General features: G+C 50.3%; 1 protein-coding gene across 4 annotated transcripts in view; it reads right to left on the bottom strand.

Annotated features, from left to right (window-relative positions):
- Positions 1-25,646, bottom strand: part of SULF2 (sulfatase 2) — a 111,699-nt gene that overhangs the window by 74,028 nt on the left and 12,025 nt on the right. For all 4 annotated transcript variants that reach the window (XM_053574367.1, XM_053574366.1, XM_053574365.1 and 1 more), the window contains exon 2: positions 12,267-12,506. In XM_053574367.1, coding sequence (XP_053430342.1) covers positions 12,267-12,441 — 175 coding nt within the window. In that variant the 5' untranslated portion in view covers positions 12,442-12,506. The remainder of the gene's footprint in view (positions 1-12,266; positions 12,507-25,646) is intronic.

Below are 25,646 nucleotides of genomic sequence, written 5' to 3' on the forward strand. Positions count from 1 at the left end.
GCTTTTACACATTTCAATGATTTAGCTCCCACATATAGTCTAACACAGAGTTTGGAAACGGATCCTCTCTGGACTAAATCCTGTCTGCATTCATGTTTGATATAGGTCTGCTTGGAAGTATCAGTAAGTTGAATGAATTACTTGCTTTTTTTTGAGACAGTCTCACTTTGTCACCCTTGGTAGAGTGCCGTGGCATCACAGCTCACAGCAACCTCAAACTCTTGGGCTTAAGTGATTCTTTTGACTCAGCCTCCCATGTAGCTGGGACTACAGGCATCCGCCACAATGCTTGGCTATTTTTTCTATTATCGTTGTCATTGTTGTTTAGCTGGCCTGAGCTGGGTTTGAACCCACCAGCCTTGGTGTATGTGGCTGGTGCCATAACCACTGTGCTATGAGTGCTGAGCCTGCTTGCTTGTTTTTAATTCAGCTTTCTAACTTTGCTGGAAAAATTCAAAGATCTGGCCTCCATGGGCCCAGGGTCAGGTGGACCTGAGCAGCAAGGGCCCCTTTGGGAAGCCTGCTCGAGTTCGCCAGGGCTCCTGCCTTACCCACTCCCCCTCTGCAATACCTGTCTAGCCCTGATTCTGTTCCAGGTGAAGGCATCAGATCAACAAATTGCAAAGACAACACTCTGCTGGTGGTCCAGAGAGTCAGTGAGGAAGGGAGGCTGTGGGACTGGGTACAGGTACTTGGACAGGCAGGGGGTAAAGGGCCATGGCTCAGGCCACAGGTGGGAAGCACCTGTGTCCCGACTGGTATCCACCCACCATGCTGGAATTTACTCAGAAGTCCTCATCTAGTCCATGAGTGGCCCTGGAAAGTCTTCAGTGCCACAGGATCAGCTTGTGAGCTGCCTGCTGTGTCCACACTGACACTTGTTTAACGGCAGCTGGGCCCTATCAGACCTGACCGACTGCCCCAGGATAGCTCTGTCCCCAGCAGCGGGGTGAGAGAAAGCCTGGGGGACAAACAACTATAATCAGCAGCCACATCTGGACAGAGGGGACCCTAACATGCTGAGTGCTGCTAGTGGCAACTCTTGCTGTGCCTGTAACTCAATCCAGAATAATCACATGGGATTCCGGGGACCCGCTTCTCAGATAGGTTTCCTCCCAGTGGTGCAAAGGCGAACCATTCCTGACTCTTGAATATCAAAACAAAGTCAAAGGTTATTGCTGGTTTCAGCTAAAAAAAGCCAAGGCTGAAAATTGGTTCCTGGCCCCCAAATCAATTAGGTGGATGTCAGGGAGACCCTACTGGGATCCCAGGAATACACATCAAGCGGCCAGACAGACCCTTTTCCCCTTTGCTTTTCAGACCCTAGCTCCAGAAGCTTCTGGGAGAAAATTCTGATGTGGCCACTCACGGGGGACGGGCGGTGGCAGGGGCGGGGCTCGGGAGTAATGAATGGGGATCAGTAGTCATTGGCCATTTTCTCTCTGAGAAGCTCCACCCAGCAACATTCCTCTAACTTTGAATTCTACCATGTGCTGCCCTTGGCAGTGGACATTTATTTATCCAGGCAGGGCTTCCGGTGTATTGTTCTTGCTTTTTAGAAGGGACTACACTGAATGTTTGGAAAGCAGCTTAATGTCTACCCTAAGCCTGACACCGGCTCCTCCTCCTGTCTCTGTGAATGGCACCACCATTTGCCAATAGCTCAGCCAAAACCCAGGAGTCGACCTCAATTCTCCTTCCTTCCCCGCCTACTTGCAATCCAAGAATGAGCCCTGCTGACCTTCAGACAGAACCAGGATCTATGCATGTCTCTCCCTGTGTCGCGCCCAGCCTTGCTCAATGCTGCCAGCATCTCCTGCCTGACCACGCAGCCACCAGCTGGTCTCCCTGCTTCACTCTTGTCCCTGGGCCACCCGCTCTTCACAGACAGGGCGAGGCTTTGAAGGTGAGTCAGGCAGACCTGACCAGCTCAGAACAGTTAGAGACCTTCCACCAGCCTTACAATCAGATCAAATCCAGACCCTGCGCACAGCCCTGGACCGCTGCGTTTGCTCCCCTTCCCTCCCAGGTCCTGTGGCCCTTCTCAAAGTGTCAGGCGAACCTGTTCCTGCCACAGGACTCTTGCACTTCCTGTGCTTCTGACTGCAGTGTGCCTTCCTCCGGTGTCCATGTGACCTTGTACAGACCTCACCCGTGTCTGTCTACATAACCATATCACCTATGGTTAGAGGGCACGTAGCTGGGGACCTTCTCCTGACCTCTGCTGTGGCTGAGACCCCAGGTTGATCACCATTATCTATCTCCCCCTTTTTCCTGATTTTATTTTATTTTTGAGACAGAGTCTCATTATGTTGCCCCTGGTAGAGTGCCATGGCCTCACAACTCACTGCAACCTCAAACTCTCAGGCTTAAATAATTCTCTTGCCTCAGCCTCCCAGTATCTGGGACTACAGGCACCTGCCACAATGCCCAGCTGTTTTTTTGTTATTGTCATTTTGTCCAGCAGGCCCTGGCTGGGTTTGAACCCACCAGCCCTGGTCCATGCGGCTGGCGTCCTAACCACTGAGCAACAGGTGCCGAGCCCTGATTTTATTTTTCAACATTTCCCAGAGTGTCCTGTGGCTAAATGCGAAGTGATCACCCCCTTTGGCCTTCCAGATCCATGGTCTGGCTCTGCCCCAGGGATCTGGCCTGGTGGGCTATCAACAAACACCCTGACCCTCTGGCCATGGGCTGGGTACAGTCAACAAGGCCCCTGGCAAGAAATCAGTGAGAAGGGAAACTGAGGTGAGGGCATGGATTCTTCTACCTTCCTCTTGGTGGTGTCAAGAGGGTGACAGCTCTAGCTCCAGGTTCTACTTACTTCCCTCAACCTTGGTCTTAGAGAACAGATAACCCTATTGTTACTAACTGGCCTTGGGGTGCTGCACTGTCCCCAGTATTTCCTCATACTTGCTCATATTTTAGCGAAAAATAGTTAAACCCTCCTTGAAGCTAAATTTATGTGTGCTCCATGATTCTTGCTGACATCACGTGGCTGAGCAAATAAGTTTTGTCCATGTTATATCTGAGATGAGGTTCTTAAAGGGGTCTGACTCAACATGAAGGTCCATCTTTTCTGCTCTTCTGCTTCCTCCTTCCTGGAATGTGGTTATGATAGCTGGAGCCCCAGCAGCCATTCTGAACCACAGGGTAAACATGAAGATGGAAGCCTTGCAGTAAATATGAAAGAACAGAAAAGCAGAGAAGGGTTGGATCCCCGATAACCTTGAAGCCACCAAGCCTATCTTGGACTGCCAATCTCCAGACGATTTTATGTGAGCAAGAAGCAAAAATTTATCTTGTTTGAGCTACTGTTACTTTTCTTTTACATGGAGCCAAACCTGATCTGATGTGTATCCAGCATTCAGGTGATTTCCCAAGTGTTGATGAATTGAAAAAAAAAAGTCCTACAGGAATGTGCTTGGCAAGTTGAACACCAGGGTGGGTTCAAATGAGCCTCTCTTCTTAAGACAACCTGCATCCACATGTTTTCCTTACTCTAGCGAGAGAGGCAGGAACTGCAGGAGGTGGGACCTCAGAGCAGCTGAGTTGGGAGTTACCCAACATTGTTGGCTGTACTCAACATTTCAGGTGTCTGGAATCTGGGCACGCCATCTGGGCTTCTCGCCATTTGGCCCCTGTGGAGTACTTGAGCCTGCAGTTAGGAGTTGATCTCCTGGATATCAGTCTGCAGCAAAGGGTGCAGTTTCCTTGTGTTCACAGATGGAAAGTGGAAAGCACAGAACTGGCCAGACTCCTGCCAGGCCTTTCTTTCTAAAGCCTGCCTCTCCCACAGGGCAGCTCTCCTCGCTGGGTTTCTGCACCTTCGGGACCACAGACCCCTCTGAGGATCTGGTGAGGGTCTCAGATCCAGGAAAGCACAAACTGGGACATAATTCCCGCACAATTCCCACCCTACCCTACTCCAGGCCCATCCGGGCCCAGCTTCTCTCCCCAGATGTAGATCCTCGCCTTTTCACAGGCATCTGCAACCTCCCAGGTCCAGAACTAAGCTTCCAGCCATAGTGTTCTCCATCTCTAAATAAAAAATCCATCCTTATTTTCTCAGGCCCAAACCCTGGAGTCACTCTCCTCTCCCACCCCGTCAGATCGTCAGCACAGAGCATCAGTTCTACCTTCGGAACACATGCGTCTGACTTTTCCTCCCTCCGGACTGAGCTATGTCACGTTGTGCCTGGACCACGGCAGTAGACTCCTCGCGGGGCTCATCTCGCCCCTGGACTGTTGAAGTAGACTCCATATCGGACACTCTGCCCTTACTATTCTCCATCTAGTCGCCAGAAGGGTCGTATTAGGATAGAAAGTAGATCACATCCCTCCTCTGCTCAATGCCCTCCACTGGGGTCTGTCTCACTCAGAAAATCAAAGTCCTTCCCTGGCTCAAAGGCTGATGCCCTATGTGCCGCACCCACCCAGCAGTGCCCCGTGACCCCTCGCCCTCCCTGCCACTGTTCACGCGGCTGGCCACTGTGCTCCGCCTCTGTGTCGGTCTCCGCCTGTGGCTTCAGGCCCGGTTCCCTCTGTGATGAATGGTCTCCCCAGGGACCCCCTTAACTGGTTTCCTTACCTGCTGTGCTTGTATTTCCCCTGTATAAAATCACGATGGCTCTTCTCCCCACCCGTCTCTGGCTTGTTCCCTCTGCCCTGCTGGATTCTCCTAACCACTTTTCACCACTTTATGGACCATGGATTTTACATGCCTTGTTTATTGACACTTACGCTAGAATGTAAGCTCTATTTTGTTTGTTGTTGGATCTCCCAATAAATCAATGCATCTAGGCCTCGGGTGGAGCACACGTCTCCCGAGAGAAAGGTGCTGTGAGCGTTGCTCTGACTGAACTGTACACCAGATGTTCTTTCTTCTCACACCAGCTCTTGAATTTTCCTTTAGGGAAAGACTCTGCCCCACTCCCAGTTCTCATGGTTCAAATGAGGTTGGCCCCATCCCTGGCTCCAGGAATGTGCACATGAATCTGGCCAACTATAGTGTTCCACCCTCTTGAATGGTCCATAGTTGACTAGTGTCCCAGAGTTATCAGATGAGGACTTTTTTTTTTTGAGACAGAGCCTCAAGCTGTCACCCTGAGTAGAGTGCCATAGCATCACAGCTCACAGAAACCTCCAAATCCTGGATTCAAGTGATTCTCTTGCCTCCGCCTCCCAAGTAGCTGGGACTGCAGGCGCCTGGCTATTTTTTGGTTGCAGCCGTCATTGTTGTTTGATGGGCCTGGGCTGGATTTGAACCTGCCAGCTCAGGTGTACGTGGCTGGCGCTGAACCATCAGATGAGGACTTTTATTGGAGAGAGAAGCTATCTTTCTACAGGGATGACTTGTTATAGGATTAATATAGGTCTATTATACCAGGAGTGTCACATAGAGAGCTGGCCCAAGCATGAACCAACTTGGAAGAAAGCTGAGATCAGGGAAAAGACAAGTGATGTCCAGAGATGAAGCTCCTGGATCCAACCACATCTGAAGCTCAACATATACTTGGACTTTTTATGTACATGAGTCTAATACATTCATTTTTGTATTTTCCTTAAGCATGCTTCAGTTGGGTTTCTGTTACTTGGAACTGAGAGGATCCAGACTGACAGAGAGCAGTTGCGACACATGTTTTTTATATCCAATGGGACACTTGTTCCCATACATTTTTGCAGGCTCCCAGCACCACCCCTTGACTGCCTTTTGCCAGCCATGATGGTGCAAATGTGTTTACCAGACATGTAGGAATGGCGGAAGACCACCCATGGCAGACAGAGTTGACAAGTGTCAGTTAAAACTGGGGACGTCAGCATGCCTGGCTCCCATCCCTGGCAGAGTGTGGCCATGTACCCTGCCAGCTCGCCCCAACTGAGTGTGGCCAGCAGGCTCATGTCACCGTGTCCAGTGGAGGGAGACATATAGTAACCCTGCTGTTCAGTGTGATGAGAAATTTAGATTTTCAAAATCACTTTTTTTTTGAGACAGAGTCTTGCTCTGTCACCCAGGCTAGAGTGCAATGGCATCATCACAGTTCACAGCAAACTCCTGGGCTCAAGAGATCCTCCTGCCATAGGCTCCCAGGTAGCTGGGACTATAGGCACTTACTACCATGCCTTGCTAAGTTTTCTATTTTTTGTAGAGATGGAATCTCGCTCGCTCTTTTTCAAGCTGGTCTCAAACTCCTGAACTCAAGTAATTCTCCTCTCTTGGCCACCCAGAGTGCTAGGATCGTAGGTGTGAACCTCCGCGCCTGGCCTCAAAATCGCTTTTATAAATGGTTATAGACAAACAGCACTCTGTGGCATTGGTCCAGCCTGCACTAAAGGAAGCTAAACTTAACGATCACCATCTCCATTTTGTAGGTAAGTAAACTGAGGCACGGAGAGGTTAAGTAACTTTCCCAAGGCCACACAGTCAGTAGCAGAGTAAGGATTTGAACCCAGCTGTCTGGTGAGGTAGCTGTCATCCTTGCATCTTTACTGGGAACAGTTTCATTGAAAGATGTCCCGAAAGGCAAAGAATCCTTTTGAAATGTGAACATTCAGTCCACTGCTCATCCGGTTGTGGGGAATACACACTTGAAATGTGACATTCTCAGATGTTCTCTTCTCCTGTTTTTTTTTTGCAGTTTTTGGCTGGGGTTGGGTTTGAACCCGCCACCTCCAGCATATGGGGCTGGCGCCCTACCCCTTTGAGCCACAGGCACTGCCCCTCCACCCCCTTTTTTTGAGACAGAGTTTTACTTTGTTGCCCTCGGTAGAGTGCTGTGGCATCACAGCTGACAGCAACCTCAAATTCTTGGGCTCAAGCGATCCTCTCATCTCAGCCTCCTGATTAGCTAGGACTGTAGGTGCCTGTCACAACGCCCAGCTGTCTTTAGAGACAGGGTCTTGCTCTTGGTCAGGCTGGTCTTGAACTCCTGAGCTCAAACGATCTACCTGCCTCGGCCTCCCAGAGTGCTGGGATTACAGGCATGAGCCATCGTGCTCGGCCTCTCAGATGGTCTCTAAAAGGCACTTTATTTTTACATGGTGTGGCCGCTCAGACCAACAAGCAGTGGGGAACCCACCCCTGGTATCCTGGGTTTAGGGACTGGCTATATCCTTAGCCCTCTGACACGAGAACCAGTGTCACGTGGCACCCACGTAAGTGGGGCTCCCATAGTAAAAGCCCAGGAGTCAGACTTCAGTAAGTTCTTCCCTTTTCCAATCTCTACTCCGCTGAGTGGATGGGGAGAAAGTCTCAGGTAGGACGACTATTTTGCCGTTAACCCTTTTCTTAAGACCACCCATCATTCCTATTATAACAAAGACATAGGAGCCCCGTGGGAGGTGGCATCTCGCTGAAATTTAAAAACTCTGCTCAGTTCCATTGCATCTGTTTGGGCAGTGACCCTTTATCGAAGGCAATGAGGACGGGTTTTTCATTTACAGTCAGGATTTAAAGCTTCCTTTTAAAAGCATATTTAATATTCAAAAGTCCTTTCTATCTTTAAGATGAGATTAAAAAAAATAAATAGGAACCCCCCCACCCCAAAGTCAGCCCAGTTAAAGAAAGTCTCAAGTGATGAAAGATCAGAATTGGGATGTTATAAAAATCTTCTTGCTGCAGGCCAGAGACATGCCTTACTCCTCTTGCTGCCTCAGAGCCGAGTCCCAGAGGCTCACCAAAGGTTTGTCTGGATTGAATTAACCAGTAAACCTCAGCAGAGCCCACTGGTTTTCAGGGCCTTCCTGAACAAAGGCCATCATGCACATCTATGGTGCACCTTAGAATGGGTACAGGCAATTGCACTAATGTACACAGCTATGATTTAACAATAAAAAAAAAAAAAAAAAAAAAAAGGCCATCATGCAAACAAGACTGGGGCTCCCATGTGCTTCTCTCCCTCTCCTCCTGGACAGCACGGCCAGCCAGGAGCCTGATGGTCTCCAAAGGTCATCTGAACACAAGAGAGTCTCCCATTTGCCTTCAAAGTGTATTGATTATTTAGGTCACTTACCAACTAGCATACCCCTGGAACCAGTTCCCCCGAGCATTTGACACTTCCAAATGACAACTTGGAGCCAAACGCATGCAGGGACAGGGACATGGATTATGCATGGTGCAGCCCCCACCCCCACCCCTGCAATCAGGAAACTGTGTCCAGCACCAGGCCTCCCAACTGGACCCTGATTAGGATGGACGGCTGTGCTCCGCCCTGGGACTGGAAGGGACCCTGGGATTATCTCAGTAAAGAAGTCTCCAGCCCAGAGAACTGTCAGAACTGCTGCACGGATGAGCAGAAAATAGCAGATGATAAATTTTTTAGGACCACCCTCTGCTTGCCAGTTGTAGCAGACTGTGAGATAATGTATTGGGCTTTTTTGGAACATGCATTATTGATCTGGGTCTGTCTAGTGGTTTATAAAAAGCCCATCATACCCCCACTACCACCTTCCCATCCCTCACCTCCTGCAAGAAGCTCGGCCTCCTTCATAAGCCAGTGCTGCCATGGGGGAAGGCCTGGCCCCTTCGTGCAGGGCAAACGGGCAGGCACTGGTCTGTGCGGTTCAGAGCTATTGGGTGGAAGCTGGCAGGTGCCTCTGAACATCAGGGGCTTGAAACCCACCAAATCCACTTCTTGGAATTTGCCTTTCAGAAATACTTGCTGTGTGTGCAAAGACAGGTGTATACATTCTCAGCAGCTGTATCTATGCTAGTGAAAAACTAACTAAGGAACATAGCCACAATCCAGAAACAACTCAATGTCCATTCCAGGCATCTGGTTAAGCAGAGCAGTATGAAAACCCTGAGATTAAAATCCTGTTTAGCCACGTTCCAGCTGCGTGACCTCGGACAAGAGGCTTCTTTGTGCCTCAGTTTCTCCCTATGTAAAGCAGACAGAATGGATCTGTATATTTTAAGTCAGCCATGGTCTCTTTGTTCTCCTTTCTCCTGAGTCCACATCATACCCGTCACTCCTTCCTTACATTCGAATATTCTGCTGGCTTGATTCAAGAGTCACAGATGAAAAATTGCAATCAGATTCTGACATGAGGCTTAGTCAGGTTGTGTTACTGCAGCAACAGCGTATCATTACTCAAAGTAGGTTTTCACTCCCTCATTCACTGGTTCAGGTCCCAAATCTGGGAGTTGCTCTTGGTTCGTCTCTTTTCCTTAACTCTGACATCCAACCTATCCATGGGTTTCTGTCCCAAACACCTACCAAGTGGGATCACGTCTCACTGCCCTGGTCTGAGCTTCCGTCATCAGCTGCCCTGTCCCTGCACTGGCCTTCTGGTGGTCCCCTTTCTTGCCCTTGTTCCCTGAAATCTAATTCCATCATAAGCACCATGGGGTCCTGTTGGAACCTAAGTGGGGTTATGGCCTTGCTCTGCTTAGGGCCCCCTCATCCATGCTGGTTTCACTAAGAATAATACTCAGAACCCTTCCACAGCCATGAGGCCCCTCAGGATGGCCCCTGTCAGCCCCCCGGCCACGTCTCCCTCTACTCCCGCGTGCTCTTTCTGTCCCAACCCACCACGTATCTCTGACTCTCCTGTTCTTTCCACCTGGAACCATCCTCCCTAAGATCTCTGGCCCCTTGCACAGGACGCAGCCCAGACAGATGCTTCATAACCTGCTGCTGGCTGGATGAATGAATGTCCAGAGCATCACAAATTCCAGACGTAAATACAACTGACACAGCGCAAGGGGCTGCATGAGGTGAGACCAAAGGGCCCTGAGGTCCTGATGCTGCCTGTGAGTCCCCTCTGCATAATTCTGCCACAAACAAAACTCATACCCTTATGGCCGACGTCTACAGACTATCCACAGTCATCAAATGAGGTGCATTATGAATGCCGCTAGGAGACAGGTATCACATGTGTCAAACTGTCGATGAAAGCTCTCAGCTCTGATTGCTTTCCAGCTGCCAATGGCCTTTGTGCTGATAAGCTCCCTAAGAAAAATCTATGCTTGAGATCATTAATACCAAGCTTTGTGGGCGGCGCCTGTGGCTCAGTGAGTAGGGCGCCGGCCCCATATGCCGAGGGTGGGGGGTTCAAACCCAGCCCCGGCCAAACTGCAACAAAAAAATAGCCGGGCGTTGTGGCGGGCACCTGTAGTCCCAGCTACTCGGGAGGCTGAGGCAGGAGAATCGTGTAAGCCCAAGAGTTGGAGGTTGCTGTGAGCCGTGTGACGCCACGGCACTCTACCAAGGGCGGTACAGTGAGACTCTGTCTCTACAAAAAAAAAAAACAAAAAAACCAAGCTTTGCAAGGAGCAACTTGGTTTTATATAAATAAACTTGGTAGCTAAAGGACTGATTCAGGTTGCAAAGGCTTACCTAGTCAAACTTGATGTGTGTCACCTCCAACAATGTTCTGTTGTCCTTTGATAGTGGACAGAGGCTAAGGACCCAGCCCTCATCTGATCAATAACTAGCAGCCCCTAGCACAACCCACAAGAGCCTCTAGGACTGGCTTCCCCAGTCTTCCTCCACTCTCATGTTCTAACTCCCTTGACCAGGCTCCAGCCATATCTGCCTTCTCAGTCCCACCTCAGGGCCTTTGCACATGCTGTACAAAGAATGTTCTGCTTAGATGCTCTAACTAGAATGTTTTTCCCAGCTGGGCACCTGTATCTCAGTGGTTAGAGCGCCGGCCACATGCTCTGGGTCTGGGCCTGGGTGTGCTAAACGAACAAAGAAACAAACAAAAAGAATATTTTTTTCCCTAGATTTTTACTATACACCATAGTATGTTTAGGAGAAGGAAATCTAATTTATAGGAGGAAAATACACAAGGCTGTGAGCTGCCCAATACAGCATTCATTAGTCATAAGTAGCCACTTAGCCCCTGAAAGGTGGCTGGTCTAAGCATCTCTAACTGCGATGTGCGCTAAGTATAAAATACATGCCAATTTCATAAATAATATAAAAAATATAAAATATCTCCCAAATAAGTTTTATGTTGATTACATGTTGAGATGATAGCAAATTGAGTATATTGGGTTAAACGAAATATGTTTTTCAAATTTCCTTTCCACTTTTTAAAATGTTGAAAAGTAATATCTCATTTGCATTTGGGGGTGATCCTATTTGTATAGGACAGAGCTGGTGTTCAGGTTTAACATGGGAAATGGAACCCATTAAATCAGTAAATCCAAGGACAAGACACAAGATGGGGAGAAAAAGAGTTGATGTTGAGAGAGGCCCCCACCCCAAAGGGGGTCCAGAAATGGGAAGTGGAGTTTGGCCCAGGGAACAGAGTCGGTCCCGTGGAGACCGACTCTGTTCCACTCCTGGTGGCCTCATTTGTGGAGTGTCCTCCTAGTACTAAGGAAAACGTGGTGAGAAAAGTCTCCTGCAAATTCGGAGACAGGGTCTTGCTAAGGCGAGGAAAGGAATCAGGGGACAGTTTACACCCAGAGCTAAGAATGCATCATGGTGGTTCGGGTGGGCAACAAAGGGAAGGTGCTGAGGCCAGGAGCTGGAGGAGCCTTGGGCACAGTGACATGAGCCCTCCTGTCACACCAGCCATTCATGTAAATGGCACTAAACTTTAGTGAGGGTCCCTGTCTGCACCTGCTCTCCCAGAGGCCTGCAGCACCGAGGGGAGGAAGCTCAGGGGGTCACAGATGAGCAGGTGCACATGTACACACACGTGCAATCCATGCACACACATGTACACACACACACACAAGTTGGTGTCTTTTGTTCCGTTCAGCTCAGTGCTCACTGCCCCTGAGAGCTCCTCCTTACTATCAAGGAAGCAGCTCCCACGTGCCAGCGCCATTCAGAGCATGGCTTGCTGTCTTCTCACTGGAGCCCTGTCCCTCTGTGACATTACTCTTCTCCTCCCTGGCTGTTGTGCTGGTTATCTGTCTCTCTTGCTCCTTGAGAGCAGAGATTGTGTCTGACTTATTATGGAAGCTCTGGGCCCTAGAATATTGCCAGGCACGCAGTGGGTGCTCGGTAGAAACTGGGAGAAAATAAGAGATTGGTTTTTGCATCTCTTCTCCTTAACACGATGGAGGAATCTCGGGATGGTTCTGCATTAAGGAAAAGGTTGGTGACCTCTGACCTTGAGGGCCAGGCTGCAAACCTTGTGGGCAACTCCTGTGTCTTAAATCCCCCAAGAAGTAAACTCCAAGTGACTACACAACCACTGGTATCAGAAGCCTTGGCCCCAGGCTGGTGATCCTGCGCTGTGGGCCGAGGTGCCTCTGGGGGCCCTAAGGGGTCCCGCTGGTCTGGGGGCGGGGTGCTTACCCAGCTCCACATCCTGGTCATCCGTCAGCACCAGGATGATGTTGGGGCGGATGTTTCTGCGGTCCCTCTGAAACCTGCCTTTCAGGCGGTGGTGTGGCAGGAAGGCTGCGCTCCCGTCCAGCAATGAGAAGACTGCGGCAGAAAGCAGGCAGAGCCGGAGGCTGGCCCGGGCCATCTTCTCTCCTGGCCAATTTGGGGCTGCTCTCGGGAGGCAGGAGTCTCTTCCTATTCACTCCCGACCTGGAGGAGGAGGGAGAGAATCAGGTCAGTGTTTATGTCAAAGCTGCCTGACTGCTCGTTCCTGCGTAAGGATGTGTGTCAGGGCCACACGGGTAGGAAGAGTGTCTTTGAATGGGGGTGGCTACGGCAGAGGGATACCAAACTTGGCTCAAGTTAGGAAAGTATTAACAATTTGCTCAGTCAGTAGACCGGCAGGAAAGCCTTCTGCGATCACGTCTGTGGACAGAATGCCTCCTCTGGATCTGGTTGGGTCTCTGATGTGCAGCTGGCAGTTCAAGGCTAGTCAGGTAACCAGCCTGTCCCAGTCCGCCCAGTGCAACATACAAACGGCCCCAGCAGCAGCCCAAATGAAGGAGTGAACACTTCTGGTTCTTTTGTGCGGGCAGCACTGTGGGTGCAGAGGTGAGCAGGGGTGATGCCCGCTCCTCAGCAGCTGGGGATCTCCAGGGGGTGTGTGGCAAACACGGGGCCTGGACTCTCGTGTTTCAGTCCCAGACCCTCCATTCACTGGCTTAGTTTCCCGTGAGCAAGGCAGTGAGGAACCTGTCTCCCCGTGAATAAACTGGGGTGACAAGGACGCTGTAAGAGCTCAGTCTGATGGGGACGTGTGAAAGCCCCTTGTCTATGGCACCTGTAACAAAGATTATTCTCGTTAGTTTTAAATTTCAGAATAAATCAAATGATGAAAGAGAGTATTAAGAGCTAGAGGGTGGAGGCGGAAGCCCTGTCCCTGTGGCTGTGACCTCAGGATCACCTGGCCCCAGGTCAGACGGGGTCACGAGCAAAGGCGGGTGAGGGGAGGCGGGGACGGCAAAACTTAGCTCTGATCTTAGCCGGCTCTCTGTTCTCTGCAGTCATTTTTTTACTTCTTGAGGAAATGAGCCTTCAAGTCCTGTCCAGATATAGACTTTTGGTCTCATTTATTTAAAACAAGAGAGCAAGAGAGCACAAGAGCCTGCAGACATGTCGGGAGGAAATCCAGTGTCTTGGGGTTGGACTGTGTCACTGTGACCTTGAAGGGGTCTGTTTGTCCCTGACATCTATGGGAAACCCTGGCCACTACCCCAAAGTCACAGCTCAGGGACTCAGCAAGGGCTCCAGGCTCTACAGGGGGACGGGACAGGGATTGCAACAACTGCCTGAAGGGTCTCCCCGCTTTCCCCTCACACCCCAGCCACCCTCCATGGGCCACCTAGGAGGAATAGGCCACTCTGGGGTCTCTGGGCAGTGCCGTGGTTGAAAAGGCCAAGGAAGGGTTCCCTGCTCCATCTGCACCCTCCGGTGTGCCCTGGGGAGCCGAGCTCTGTCTCTGGGTCCCAGCTGAGAGGTGGGGGCCTGGAGGAGGTGGGGACTAGTATCTTTGTTCTCCCTCTCTGGCATGCCATGGCTCCTCGGTGCCCTTGTCTCTGTGTGTGGCCACAGCTCCTGCTGGGGACCCCTCCTAGCTCTAGCCTCCCCCGCGTCCTGGGTTCCCCTGCCCTCCTCTTGTCCCCCAAAGTCCAGGGACAGCCAGGTTTCCTACCGCTGCTGGTTCTGGAGCTGCACCATTCCTCGTTTGCTCCCTTAACCCCACCTGACCTTGGAAAATAGTGCCTCCATTTGCCATCGCACCCAGCTACCTCACTCAGGGACCTCACAGTCCCTATGTTGGGCTGCCCAGGGCAGTACATTTTCCTCTGGCATCTCCCTTGGGAGTGGGAAGCAAGCTCTACACAGGGCCTCCCTCCCGTGTGGCCTCAGATTGGACATCTGTGCACAGAGCTGAGGTGACAGTCCCAGTATACGGGGAACTCGGGTGCATGTGATGTAGAAGAGCCTGATGTGAGAACCACGAGGTTCCCGGGACCAGAGGGCAAACACTGACTTCCTTCTTAGTCTCTCTCTGCTAAAACACACATCTGTGATGGCCAGAGTCTACTGGAAACCTGTTTTATGGCCCCTGAGTGATGGTTAAGGGCATGGACTCCGGGGCTACTTGCTGAGTGACGCTTGGCTAAAAGCTCAACATCTTTGTGCCTCAGTTTCCTCATCTATAAAATGGGAGTAAAGGATCAATGTGTTAATAGAGTGCTGAGCCTGGAACATGGTACTAACTGAACACATAGTCCACAGTTAAACCATCATTAGACTGTTGTCACTGTCATTGTGGCTGTGTCCTGCGTCAGGCATTCTTGCAGGATCTCTGTCAGTCTCTACAACAACCTTCTCCCACAGGTGCCAGAAGTTATCTCAAACCCATAGTACAGAGGCAAAATGGGAAATTATAGCTCAATCCACTTTTATTCACAAAATATTCATTAAAACTTTTATAGGATATGTACAAAATGTTCTCTATGCCTTGGCCACCTCTTCATAAGATTTCATAATGAATATTATGTGCATAAAGGCATACTGAGCTATGATGTCCTATTTTCCCAAAGTATGGCAACTTTAGGGTGGTTTCTGGGACACCCTGTATTATCAGCTCCATTTTACAGTTGAGAAAACTGAGGCTTAATCACTTCCCTCGCTCCACTCAGAGAGAGGACTGGGTTTGAACTCTGAACCTGACTGCTCCTCACCACGAAATAGGTTTCCCACCTCCTTCCACACAAGTATTATAGTCCTGATTTTTGCTGTTATCTGCCCAGCCCTTCACTGATAATTTGCTTCATATGCTTCTTTAAATGGCCTCCTTGTAAAATAAAAACACAAATGCCTATTTTGGAAAAAGACAATTTTCTATCCAGAGATAAATGGGAGACGGGCATCCCTTTCCCTTGGAGCTAACTGCACAAATGAAAGTCAAAGAAAGATGCAACAGTGGAACTCAATTCAAACCGTTTCCTGGGCTCTGAGCCCAAGCTAGCTGGTTCTGCGCTCACACTCTCTCTTTCCCTTTTTTCAAGGGAGATTAGCAGGTGTTGAAAGGAGTCAAAGCACATTAGCACTACCCCGGGAAGTTCTGCCGGTGCTAATGGGAGGCTGTGAGGGAGCTGGGAAGGAGAGCGCCCCAGCCATGGGGTGCTCTGCACGTGGAACTGTGGGTGCACAACCCACTCACGAAGATGCATATTCATGTTCCCTCCGATAGACAGACAGGGAGTGATAAAACGTGGGAGAGAATTTCCAAGGGATGCCCTACAAACAGCAACCCTCTTAAACCAGACACGAATCACAGCAAATGCTCACTGCGAGCCTGCGAGGCTGCAGCCTTTGCTCTGGGAGCTGGCGCGAGTCCTTTCATCTCCCTGTTCACATCCACCCACTTTATGCATGAGGCATCTGAGGCCCAGAGTTAAAATCACTTTCCCATGACCATAGTGAGATGGATGTAAGAGGCCGAGCAGAGCTTCTAACCCAGTCTGAATAGATCTGGCTTGTTCAACCAGAAGTTCCTAGAAGCAGACCTTTGAGTGAGTTCCTCAAGGCCGTCCAGCCTCAGTTTCCTCATTTGCCAAATGAAGCCAGCTGCCCTCCAAAGGCCTTTTTGGTTCTTGGCCTGTGATACAAAGGTGCAGGTGGCTGGGAGACGCAACTTGAATTGGGAGTCCTGGGCCAGGTGGGGATGAGCCAGGGGACAGGGTCAGCTGGACTCTGTTCCTGGCTCCCTTGTTGGTCTGAAAGCACCCCCGTTCCCAGCAGCTGTCACCCGCTAGCCAGGACGTGCTTCCTCTGGAAGGAAGTCAAATCTCTGCCCCCAGACGCTGGAGAGTAACAGGAGCTAATTATTTCATCAGATCAAGTCATCAGTGGGTCGATTTTTGATGAATTCCCCTGGCTCAGACTTCTCCTGGCCTTGTGCCAGCCTCTCTCCGGATGCTGAAGAAATCAATTAAAAATGACACAAGAGATTCTGCCTCCATTTTTTTCCTTCTTGGTAAAATATTCAAAGTGGCTGAAGCAATAGAATACCCGGTGAATCGTGCACTAGCTGACCAACATTCTGTCTGCACCGCAGCTAACACCTGTCACTCCCGCCAGCTCCTTCCAAGGTCCGCCTGACTCCTTTTCAACCTCAAGTCTTCTCATAGACATTGGAAAATGCTCTGTGGCCCGGGAAGACAACTCTGTAAACATCTAATGTCTCACGAATTCAGAAACATCATACTTCTGGATTTATCTGTAGAGAAGAGCAGGTCTCAGGGTGCCTGATGCCCTTGAGTGTCACACACCACAGCTGTGAACAAACACCTAGGACCTCACTCAGGCCTGTCTGAGGATTCCCAAGTCTAACATGGAAACAGAGAAAAGTTTGGAAACGATCAGCAGCTGAGATGGTGACAGGAGGAAGTGGCCAGAGCCAGAACAGAGTGTTGGTGATACAGGAACTCCCATGACAGGCAGGGACAACAGAAATGGTGTGGTGTCCAGGTATGCCCTGTGTGTTGTGGCCGGAGCCTGGCAACAGACCCAGGGGCCCTCCCAGGTGATCCAGAAAGCCGATTTCTTTCTTCATTTCCTCTACAAATATTAATTGGAGTCCTCCAACATGTGAGGCACACGGTCCAGCGGTAGGATAATCCTGCCTGGATAGTAACAGCAGCCTCCTAACTGGTCTCCCTGCTTCCAGCTTACTTGCTTCCCTCAAACAACCAGAAGGATCCTATTAAAACAAAAGCGGGAACCCGTCTTCCTCCAGCAAGGAGCTGTCAAAGACTTTCATCTCATGAAGAGTAAAACCCCAAAGCCCTTCAAACATCTTACAAGATCCCACACAATCTGCCCCATCACCTCTCTGATCTGGTCACCGTCTTGTCTCCCTCATTCACTTGGCTTCAGCCATGTGGTCTCCTCCAGCCATTCCTCCAACATCCAGGCACAACCCCACCCCAGGGCCTTTGCACCTGCTGATTGGAGCCTCATCCAGATACCTTCACAGCCCCCTCCTCATCTTACAGGTCTTTACTCAGATGTCATCTTTGCTGGTTGAAATCAAAATATTTGCCCTTTCCAGTAGCACCTGCCCCCTCTGATAACTGTTTTACATGTCTATTTCTCCCAGGTGCCCTCCACCTGAATGCCAGTTCTTCGAGGGTATGGATTTTTGCCACCTTTGTTCACATCTGTATCCCTAACACCTAAAACTGCACTTGGGACATAGCGGGCACTCAAAATAGTACTGACTTAGCAAAGAATGTTTTCCCTCCTCCTGTTTTAAGGCCATTGGAGCTTTTATTCCCCTTGTCTGCATTTGACTGTAGGGTAGAATACGGTGACCCAGGGGAGCCAATCAGCACATTCCAACCCTCAAGCTTAGTGATTGGCCCAGTGACCTGGATCTGTTGCATCTTACAGCCAGGGTGGTTTAAGCTCGTCTGACTTAGGGCTGTCATTTACAACAGGAAGCTCCTAGACCAACACAGTAAAACACCCTGAAAGAATACTAATGAGTAATAGCTGAACTCATGGGCCCTGCACAATTCTAAGCACTTTCCCTGTGTTAACTCCTGTCACCCTTACACCACCTCCACGAGGTAGGACATGTCATTTACAGACACTGAGGCATGGATAGGGTCTAGAACTTGCCCTGTGTCATGCAGATTAGGTGCTGAAGTCTGTCCCTCTGTCTCTCCCTCTCTCCACTCTTCCCTATTGCCTGGGAGGTTCCAATGGGCTTCAGGCTCTGGCTCCTGGCTGGGTGTGGGCAAAGGAGACCCTATAGGGAAAGGGAGTGTGGGAGATGAGAGGGAGGAGGGTACTTCCCTGGTGTTCTTTCTGCCAAGTTGCTGGGAACTAACTACCCATCTCAGCTCTGCTGAGGGTCAGACCTCACGTGGGTGGCTCTTTCCAGGTCCCACCGAGTGCTGCCCACTGTCTCCAGCCCCGAGACCTGCATTATTCACTTTCTTACACTCTGCTCACACCTTAGTGGAGGGCACTGTTTTGGGTCCCTCGCTGATCAAGCCAGCAGCATGGCTACTTGCACGGAGACATTCAGACCCCAGAGCTCCCTCTCTGACTCCTACACTCCCTTGGAAACAAGGGACGGAGGGTACGTGCACTGCACAAACAGGAAGAAGAAAGAGGGAAAACTGCTGGCCTGGGTGTAGTCAAAGAGGGCTGCCTGGAGGAGTAATTACAGAGTACACTGTGAGAAACCTAATAGGAGCACAGCTCGGAAGAATCCATAGGATTTAGATAGCCCTTGAAGAAAAGGGTGGAGAACAGGATGCTTCAGGCAAGGGAAACAGCTTGAGCAAAAAGCAGGTAGTGGGACCTGAGAGAAGATGGGAGGAAGGATGAGAGCTCCTATAACCTACGGCCACAGCCTCTGTCTCCCCTACCTAAGTCCAGGCCATCTGGTGGCTCTCCAAGTCTGTTCTTAGAATTCCAGCTGAAGGCAGAGAAGTAAGCCAGCTCTTAAGAGTGGGTCAAGGCGGAGGTGTCTGTGGCTCAGTGAATAAGGCGCCCGTCTCATATAGAGGGTGGTGGGTTCGATCCTAGCCTGGGCCAAACAGCAACAAAAAAATAGCCGGGTGTTGTGGTGGGCGCCTGTAGTCCCAGCTACTTGGGAGGCTGAGGCAAGAGAATCACCTAAGCGCAAGAGCTGGAGGTTGCTGTGAGCTGTGATGCAACAGCACTCTACTGAGGGTGACAAAATAAGACTCTGTCTCTAAAAAAAAAAAGCAGGTCAAGGGATCCTTCAGAGGGAGGAGGAAAAGATCAGGTTTCAAGACGTGAGCTCAGGATCTGTCAAGGAAATCAGGACAGAAGAAATGGTAAATAGTAGGCCCCAAATTCAGGACTTAGGGACCTGGTTGCCTGATAACTCTGACACAATAAGAAATTCCTGAAGGGCTTGGAACCTGTAGCTCAGCAGCTAGGGCGCCAGCCATATACACCAGAGCTGGTGGGTTCGAATCCAGCCTGGGCCTGCCAAACAACAATGACAAATACAACCCCAAACTAGCCACGTGTTGTGGCGGACGCCTGTAGTCCCAGCTCCTTGGGAGGCTGAGGCGAGAGAATCCCTTAAGCCCAAGAGCTGAAGGTTGCTGTGAGCTGTGACCCCATAGCACTCTACCGAGGGCGACATAATGAGACTCTGTCTCAAAAAAGAAAAAATTCCTGAAGGCTCCTGCACTAGGCACAGTTCTTGGAACTGTGGATAATCAGTGAAAAAAGTAAAAACTCTTGGGTGGCGCCTGTGGCTCAAAGGAGTAAGGTACCGGCCCCATATACCGGAGGTGGCAGGTTCAAACCCAGCCCCGGCCAGAAACTGCAAAAAAAAAAAAAAAAAAAAAAATGTAAAAAATCTCTTTCCTCTCACAGAATGCATATTCCAGGGAGTCAACCCATCAAAAATGGAGCAGAAAGATTCCAGATAAAAGTGAGAAGGGTCAGAAAACAGGATTGGAAATAATGGCAAAGCACAGAGACGAAATGTTAGAACGGGGCGGTGGCTCGCAGTTAGAGCTCAGCGAAAAGTTCAGAAACAACACATTCAAGTTTTGGGAAGCTGAGCATCAAAATGTTCTTGCATGTCAAGTGAACAGATGTTTGAGCAAATACCTGAGTATCTGCGATATGCCCAGTACTATTTCATGGTCAGTGACAAGAAAAAGATAAAAATCTCTCGTGGAGTTGATGGAGAGAGTGGATAAAGGCAAGCAACCAGTTCAAAATGTACCTAGGGGACAAGGCAGACGGGAACATGCTGAGTGGAGGGCAAGGTGCGATCTGGAGCCAGACCGCCTGGGTTTGAATCTCGGCTCCACTACTTACTGGATGTTGGGCAAACAACTGAACCTCTTAAGGTCTTGTGCCTTCGTCTGTAAAGTGAAGACAGGAATCGCACCTACCTGATAGAGCTGAGAGTGAAATGGTTTAATACTCAGGAAGCCTTTAGAACAGAGCTGTATACAGTTAAGTGCCCAATAAATATTGGCTTGTGTTATTTGCTAGGTTTAGGCTACCCTAGCTTTATTGCAGCCTACTTTCTGTAACAGCTCTCAGTTTTCTTCTGGGGAAACTCTCGCCCCCATCATTGGCCCATAAGGTTCAAACCAGGCCCAAACTCTGGAGCACCAAGGCTGGACCAAGGGACCCAGACCTGAGCCAGTCAGAGCCACCCCACACTTCTGCCTCAGTGACTGGCCAGAGGAATCCCGGCCCATTTGGCCAGGAAGAAGTGTCTACTCTTTCTTTCTTTCTTTTTCTTTTCTTTTTTTGAGACAGAGTCTCACTATGTCGCCCTTAGTAGAGTGCTGTGGCGTCACAGCTCACAGCAACCTCAAACTCTTAGGCTTAAGTGATTCTCTTGCCTCAGCCTCCCAAGTAGCTGGGATTACAGGTGCCTGCCACAATGCCCCGCTATTGTTGTTGTTGTGGTTGTCATTGTTTAGCAGGCCTGGGCTGGGTTCGAACTCGCCAGCTCCAGTGTATGTGGCCAGTGCTCTAACCACTGAGCACGGGCACTGAGCCATGGGCACCGAGCCTGCCCACTCTTTCTAACTGGCCGACTCATTCCGTGGTGTTGCAATGTGAGGACCATGGAAGACTGACACCATCTTGCCTCATGCAGGGATGGGAAGGAAGCCAACCCACAGAAAAGAGCAGCGGTGTGAATGGAACCAGCTTGGGTCTTGATAACATCTGACACCTGGATCCAGCTAAGCCTGAAGGAGGAAGATTTACATTTGAGTTCTTTGTTTCGGGCTCAATAAATTCCTCTTTCTTTTTCCACTAGTATGAGCTGTTTTCTTTCTTTTTAGGTCAATTTCTTCACACTTTGACTCTTTAGAGACATGAGTCAAATTCCTTTTTGCAGTTTTTGGCTGGGGCTGGGTTTAGAACCCACCACCTCTGGTATACGGAGCCAACGCCCTACTCCTTTGAGCCACAGGCACCGCCCTCAAATTCCCTTTTTTAGTAGGTAACTCCAAGTTGCATTTTCTGTCACTTCTATCCAAATGAACCCAAATGGGAGAGCAGGCTGGAGGCAGAGGGTCGGCTCTGGGTGGCTCCCGGCAACCTTGTGCTCCTGGGTACACAGTGACCTCACAGCACAGCCTGCCAGCTGCAGCCTCCTCACCCCCGTATCTCGGGCAAACTTCTCATCCTTCTTTGTCAACTGATAAGAAGAAGGTGGTGTGGGAAAGAGGAAGGAACGTGGGTGTGGGAGTCACGAATTCTGGTCCTGACTCTGCCGCTCTGGTTGCAACTTAGGTCTCAGTTTCCTCATCTGCCAAGAAAAACAGACTGTTGCTGGGCACGGCCTGGGAGATTGGGATGGGTGGAGTCTGGAGAGGTGGAGAGGGCGCCTCCCGGGCTCCCTGGCCTGGGGCAGGCCCCCTCCGTCACTCCCACGGTCAGCACACTTATCACAACTTGCAATCCCTCTCGTTACTCTCTGTCTGGGTTTTGATTTCTGGGGGGCCAGCTCCCCACGAGCAGCACCACACGGGCGGGGCGGTCCCCTTCCTGCTTGCTCCCACAGCCCCAGCTCTAGTTCTGCCCATTAGTCAACTGATATTTTTTCAGCACCTACTATGCACAGGCTCTACCCTAAGTGCTGGGGATTTAGCAAAGCAGTTCTTCGTGGGACAGATGCCAAAATAAATGACACAGCACGTGATGTGATGAGAGCTCAGGAGATTGTGCAGGGAGGAGGCAGGACGTGCAGCTTTAAGTAGGGTGTCATGGAGGGCCCCTCTGAGGGATGGCCCCTGAGCGGAACCCTGAAGGGGATGGAGGAAGATGCCTTGTGGACATCTAGGGGAAGAGCATTCTAGGCACAGGGAACAGCAAGTGCGACCGCCCTGAATACACAGAGGTGTCTGAGAAGCAGAAAGTGGGCCCGTGTGGCTGGAAGGAGCCGAGCTGGGGGGCCTGGGTCTTCTAGCCCAGGGGCAATGGGATCTGATGGAGGTTTTAACAGCCTTTTGGCTGTGAGCGAGCAGAGTGCCAGGCATGTGGGTGGAAGCAGGGAAGGGGTGAAGGTGGACAGATTCTGTCCATGAATAAATAAATGCATGGCTGCACGGTGGGAAAACTGGCATTTGCAGAATATCCCAATTATTAATACTATGTAACAGCTTACCCTAAAACTTAGTGGTGGAATAAAATCTTTTTTTTTTTTTTCTTTAATGCTCAGAGATTCTTTAGAACTTTTTTTTTTTTTTTTTGTAGAGACAGAGTCTCACTGTACCGCCCTCGGGTAGAGTGCCGTGGCGTCACACGGCTCACAGCAACCTCTAACTCTTGGGCTTACGTGATTCTCTTGCCTCAGCCTCCCAAGCAGCTGGGACTACAGGCGCCCGCCACAACGCCCGGCTATGCTCAGAGATTCTTGATCAGGAATTTGAACAAGATACGACAGGAGTGGCAGGTCTCTGCTTTAGAATGTCTGAGGCCACAGGTGGAAGGACTTGAAGGTTGGGGACTTGGATCCTCTAGGGCAGGTGTCCTCAAACTTTTAAAACAGGGGGCCAGTTCACTGTCTCTCAGACCGTTGTGGGGCTGGACTATAGTTAAAAAAAAAACAAAAAAACTATGAACAAATTCCTATGCACACTGCACATATCTTATTTTGAAGTAAAAAACAAAACGGGCACAAATATATTTCATACTGCTTCATGTGGCCCGCGGGCCGCAGTTTGAGGGCCCCTGCTCTAGAGGCTGCTCTGGAAGTTGACTGGGAGCTCAGGAGAGGACTGGTGAATGGGCACCAACATGTGGCCTTGGCGTGGCCTTGGGTACCAAAAGCCAGTGTCCCAGAGAGGATGCCTGTCTGTACTGCTGTCCCAAGGGCTCCTTCCAGCACACTCTCTTGCTTTCCAGTGATACATGAGCCCGGCCAGATTCAAGGGGACACAGACCTCGCTTCTCAATAGCTTCAAAGCCACACTGTTGATGAGCATGTGGGACACCTCATGGCCATCCTGGAAAACACAGTGGGCCCTGCCCAGTCCCAGGGGCCAGAGGGCAAGGGGTGGGGGAGGTGCATGGGAGAGCCCTGCAGTGATTGTCCCTCCTAGGATGTGACACGCCACCTGAGTCTGACTCTATCCATCCACGTCTGCCAGGGTTGGGAGTTTGTGACTCCAAACTCAAAAGATTCTCTGCATCTTGGGAAGTTCTGGGGTGACCTTAAGTCTCCCCTAATCCCACTCTTTTTCACATATGACTCAAAGGGGTTAAAGCCATGATGTTGGGGTCCAGAGGGCTCTTTTTTTTTTAGAGCTGGCGTTTCATTTTGTCGCCCTCAGTAGAGTGCTATGGTGTCACAGCTCACAGCAACCTCCAGCTCTTGGGCTTAGGTGATTCTCTTGCCTCAGCCTCCTGCGTAGCTGGAACTACAGGTGCCCACCACAACGCCCGGCTATTTTTTGTTGCAGTTTCGCTGGGGACGGGTTTGAACCCGCCACCCTCGGTATATGGGGCCGCTGCCCTACTCACTGAGCCACAGGCACTGCTGTCCAGAGGGTTCTTAAGGGAGAAGGACTTGTCTTGGGTATGAGAGTCACAGCAACAGCCTCTCCCCTTTATCCTAGAGAAAACATTTTCCTAGTTCTATTTGAAAACTGGAAATGTTTATTCCTGCTTTTACAAAAACTCTCCCTCCTATTTTTAAGTAAAAAGGAAGCCACCTAACAACCCCAGAAAAACCAACAGAAGGATCAGATCTCCTTTGGGGAACTGTCCCTACCTTCAGCTCAGCCCTTCCCTTCTGCAGCTGTGAGAAATTATTCAACTCGCTCTTTGGCCTTCATCCTTGAGCTCAGGGCCACTGTCACCACAGACGCCATCCTGGCATCCAGGGGAGAGGCTGCATCCCTGGGCACACTTCCATTGAGTGAAGGAGCTGTTCTTATCAAGGGGCCACTGTTAGTGGCAGGACAGGGGTGATGAGGCCCTGGGCTCCAGGGCCAAGATCAGGAAGGCTGTTGACAATGCCTGACTGGGAGTGAGACCTGGAAACATCTCCCAAACCACCAGAACTCAACCCAAGACAACACAGCTTCTCTGCGTGGCCCAGAAGCAACTGCTAGAGTTTTTATCGGGAGCTCTTGGGAAGTCACAGAAACCACCTCTCCCCTTAATCCTGGAGAAAACGTTGGTTTCTGGTAAGACAGCAGCTTCCAGGGCTGGGGCTTTCTTTGGTGTGTAGCAAATGATCCCAGTCACTCTCAAGGCACGACCCAGCAGACATTCCCCCTGCACACCAGGTCTCAGGGGGTTTGCCCGTGCACTTGCCCTCTGATTTCTGCCAGATTCACCTTTCAGTTGACTCTCTTTCTTATTGCAGTAAATTTATTTAGAAAGTGAAGTCTCTCTCTTCCAGGGGGAATGAGGACCACTTGTCCAAATTTAGGGTCCCTCAACCTTGGCACTACTACCTTGGTCCCTCAACTCCCTCAGGATAGGCCAGATCCTTCCTTGCTTTGGGGCTGTGCTGGGCATCCCTGGTCTGTAGCCGTTAAATGCGTGCAATACCCACCCCCAGTTGTGAAAATGAAAAATGTCTCCAGACATTGCCGAATGTCCCCTAGGAGGCATAAAAGCCCCCAGCTGAGAACCACTGCTATAAACAGATGGCGATGCTAAAGCAGTGACATTATGGTTACATTCTTGTCTGCTGAGGGCTCTGAACTTTTCCTTAGGATGGGAACAGGCCTGCCTGAAGACCACAAAGAAGGGATAATGGGACTCCCTACTTGGTGAGTCAAAAGGCTTGAAAGAGAACAGAAAAGGGATGAGGTTCAATGTCATTTCCATCCCTGGATGGACTGCTATGTCCTACCGACTGGGAACAATGCCCTGACATAGTCAGAGGGACCCAATCAGTGCAGCTCAGTGCGGCTGGCCCAAGACCCGGGCTTGCAAGAAGTCTGCTGCTGTCTGGTCACCTCTGGAGAGAGATGCCATTTATAGTGGCCCTTGCCTAAAGCAGGGACAGAACTCAAATGCCTGCAGGGGTCAGGCAGGAGACCAGAGTAAGTGGCCTAGATTTAGGGTAAGAGATGGGGTCATGCCTGGACTACACTTTTCCAAAGTAAAAACATTCAACCCATTTTAAACACTGAGCTACCCATCTGGAGTGTGGCCTGGAAGCTACATGCAACCCTCCAAGACTATCTGATCTGTTCTGTGCACCTACTGTACGCCAAGCGCTATGTAGGATGCTGGGAAACAGCAGTGGACAGCAGGTAGGAT

This window comes from Nycticebus coucang, chromosome 21, assembly GCF_027406575.1.
Source record: "Nycticebus coucang isolate mNycCou1 chromosome 21, mNycCou1.pri, whole genome shotgun sequence".
Lineage (NCBI taxonomy): Eukaryota > Metazoa > Chordata > Mammalia > Primates > Lorisidae > Nycticebus > Nycticebus coucang.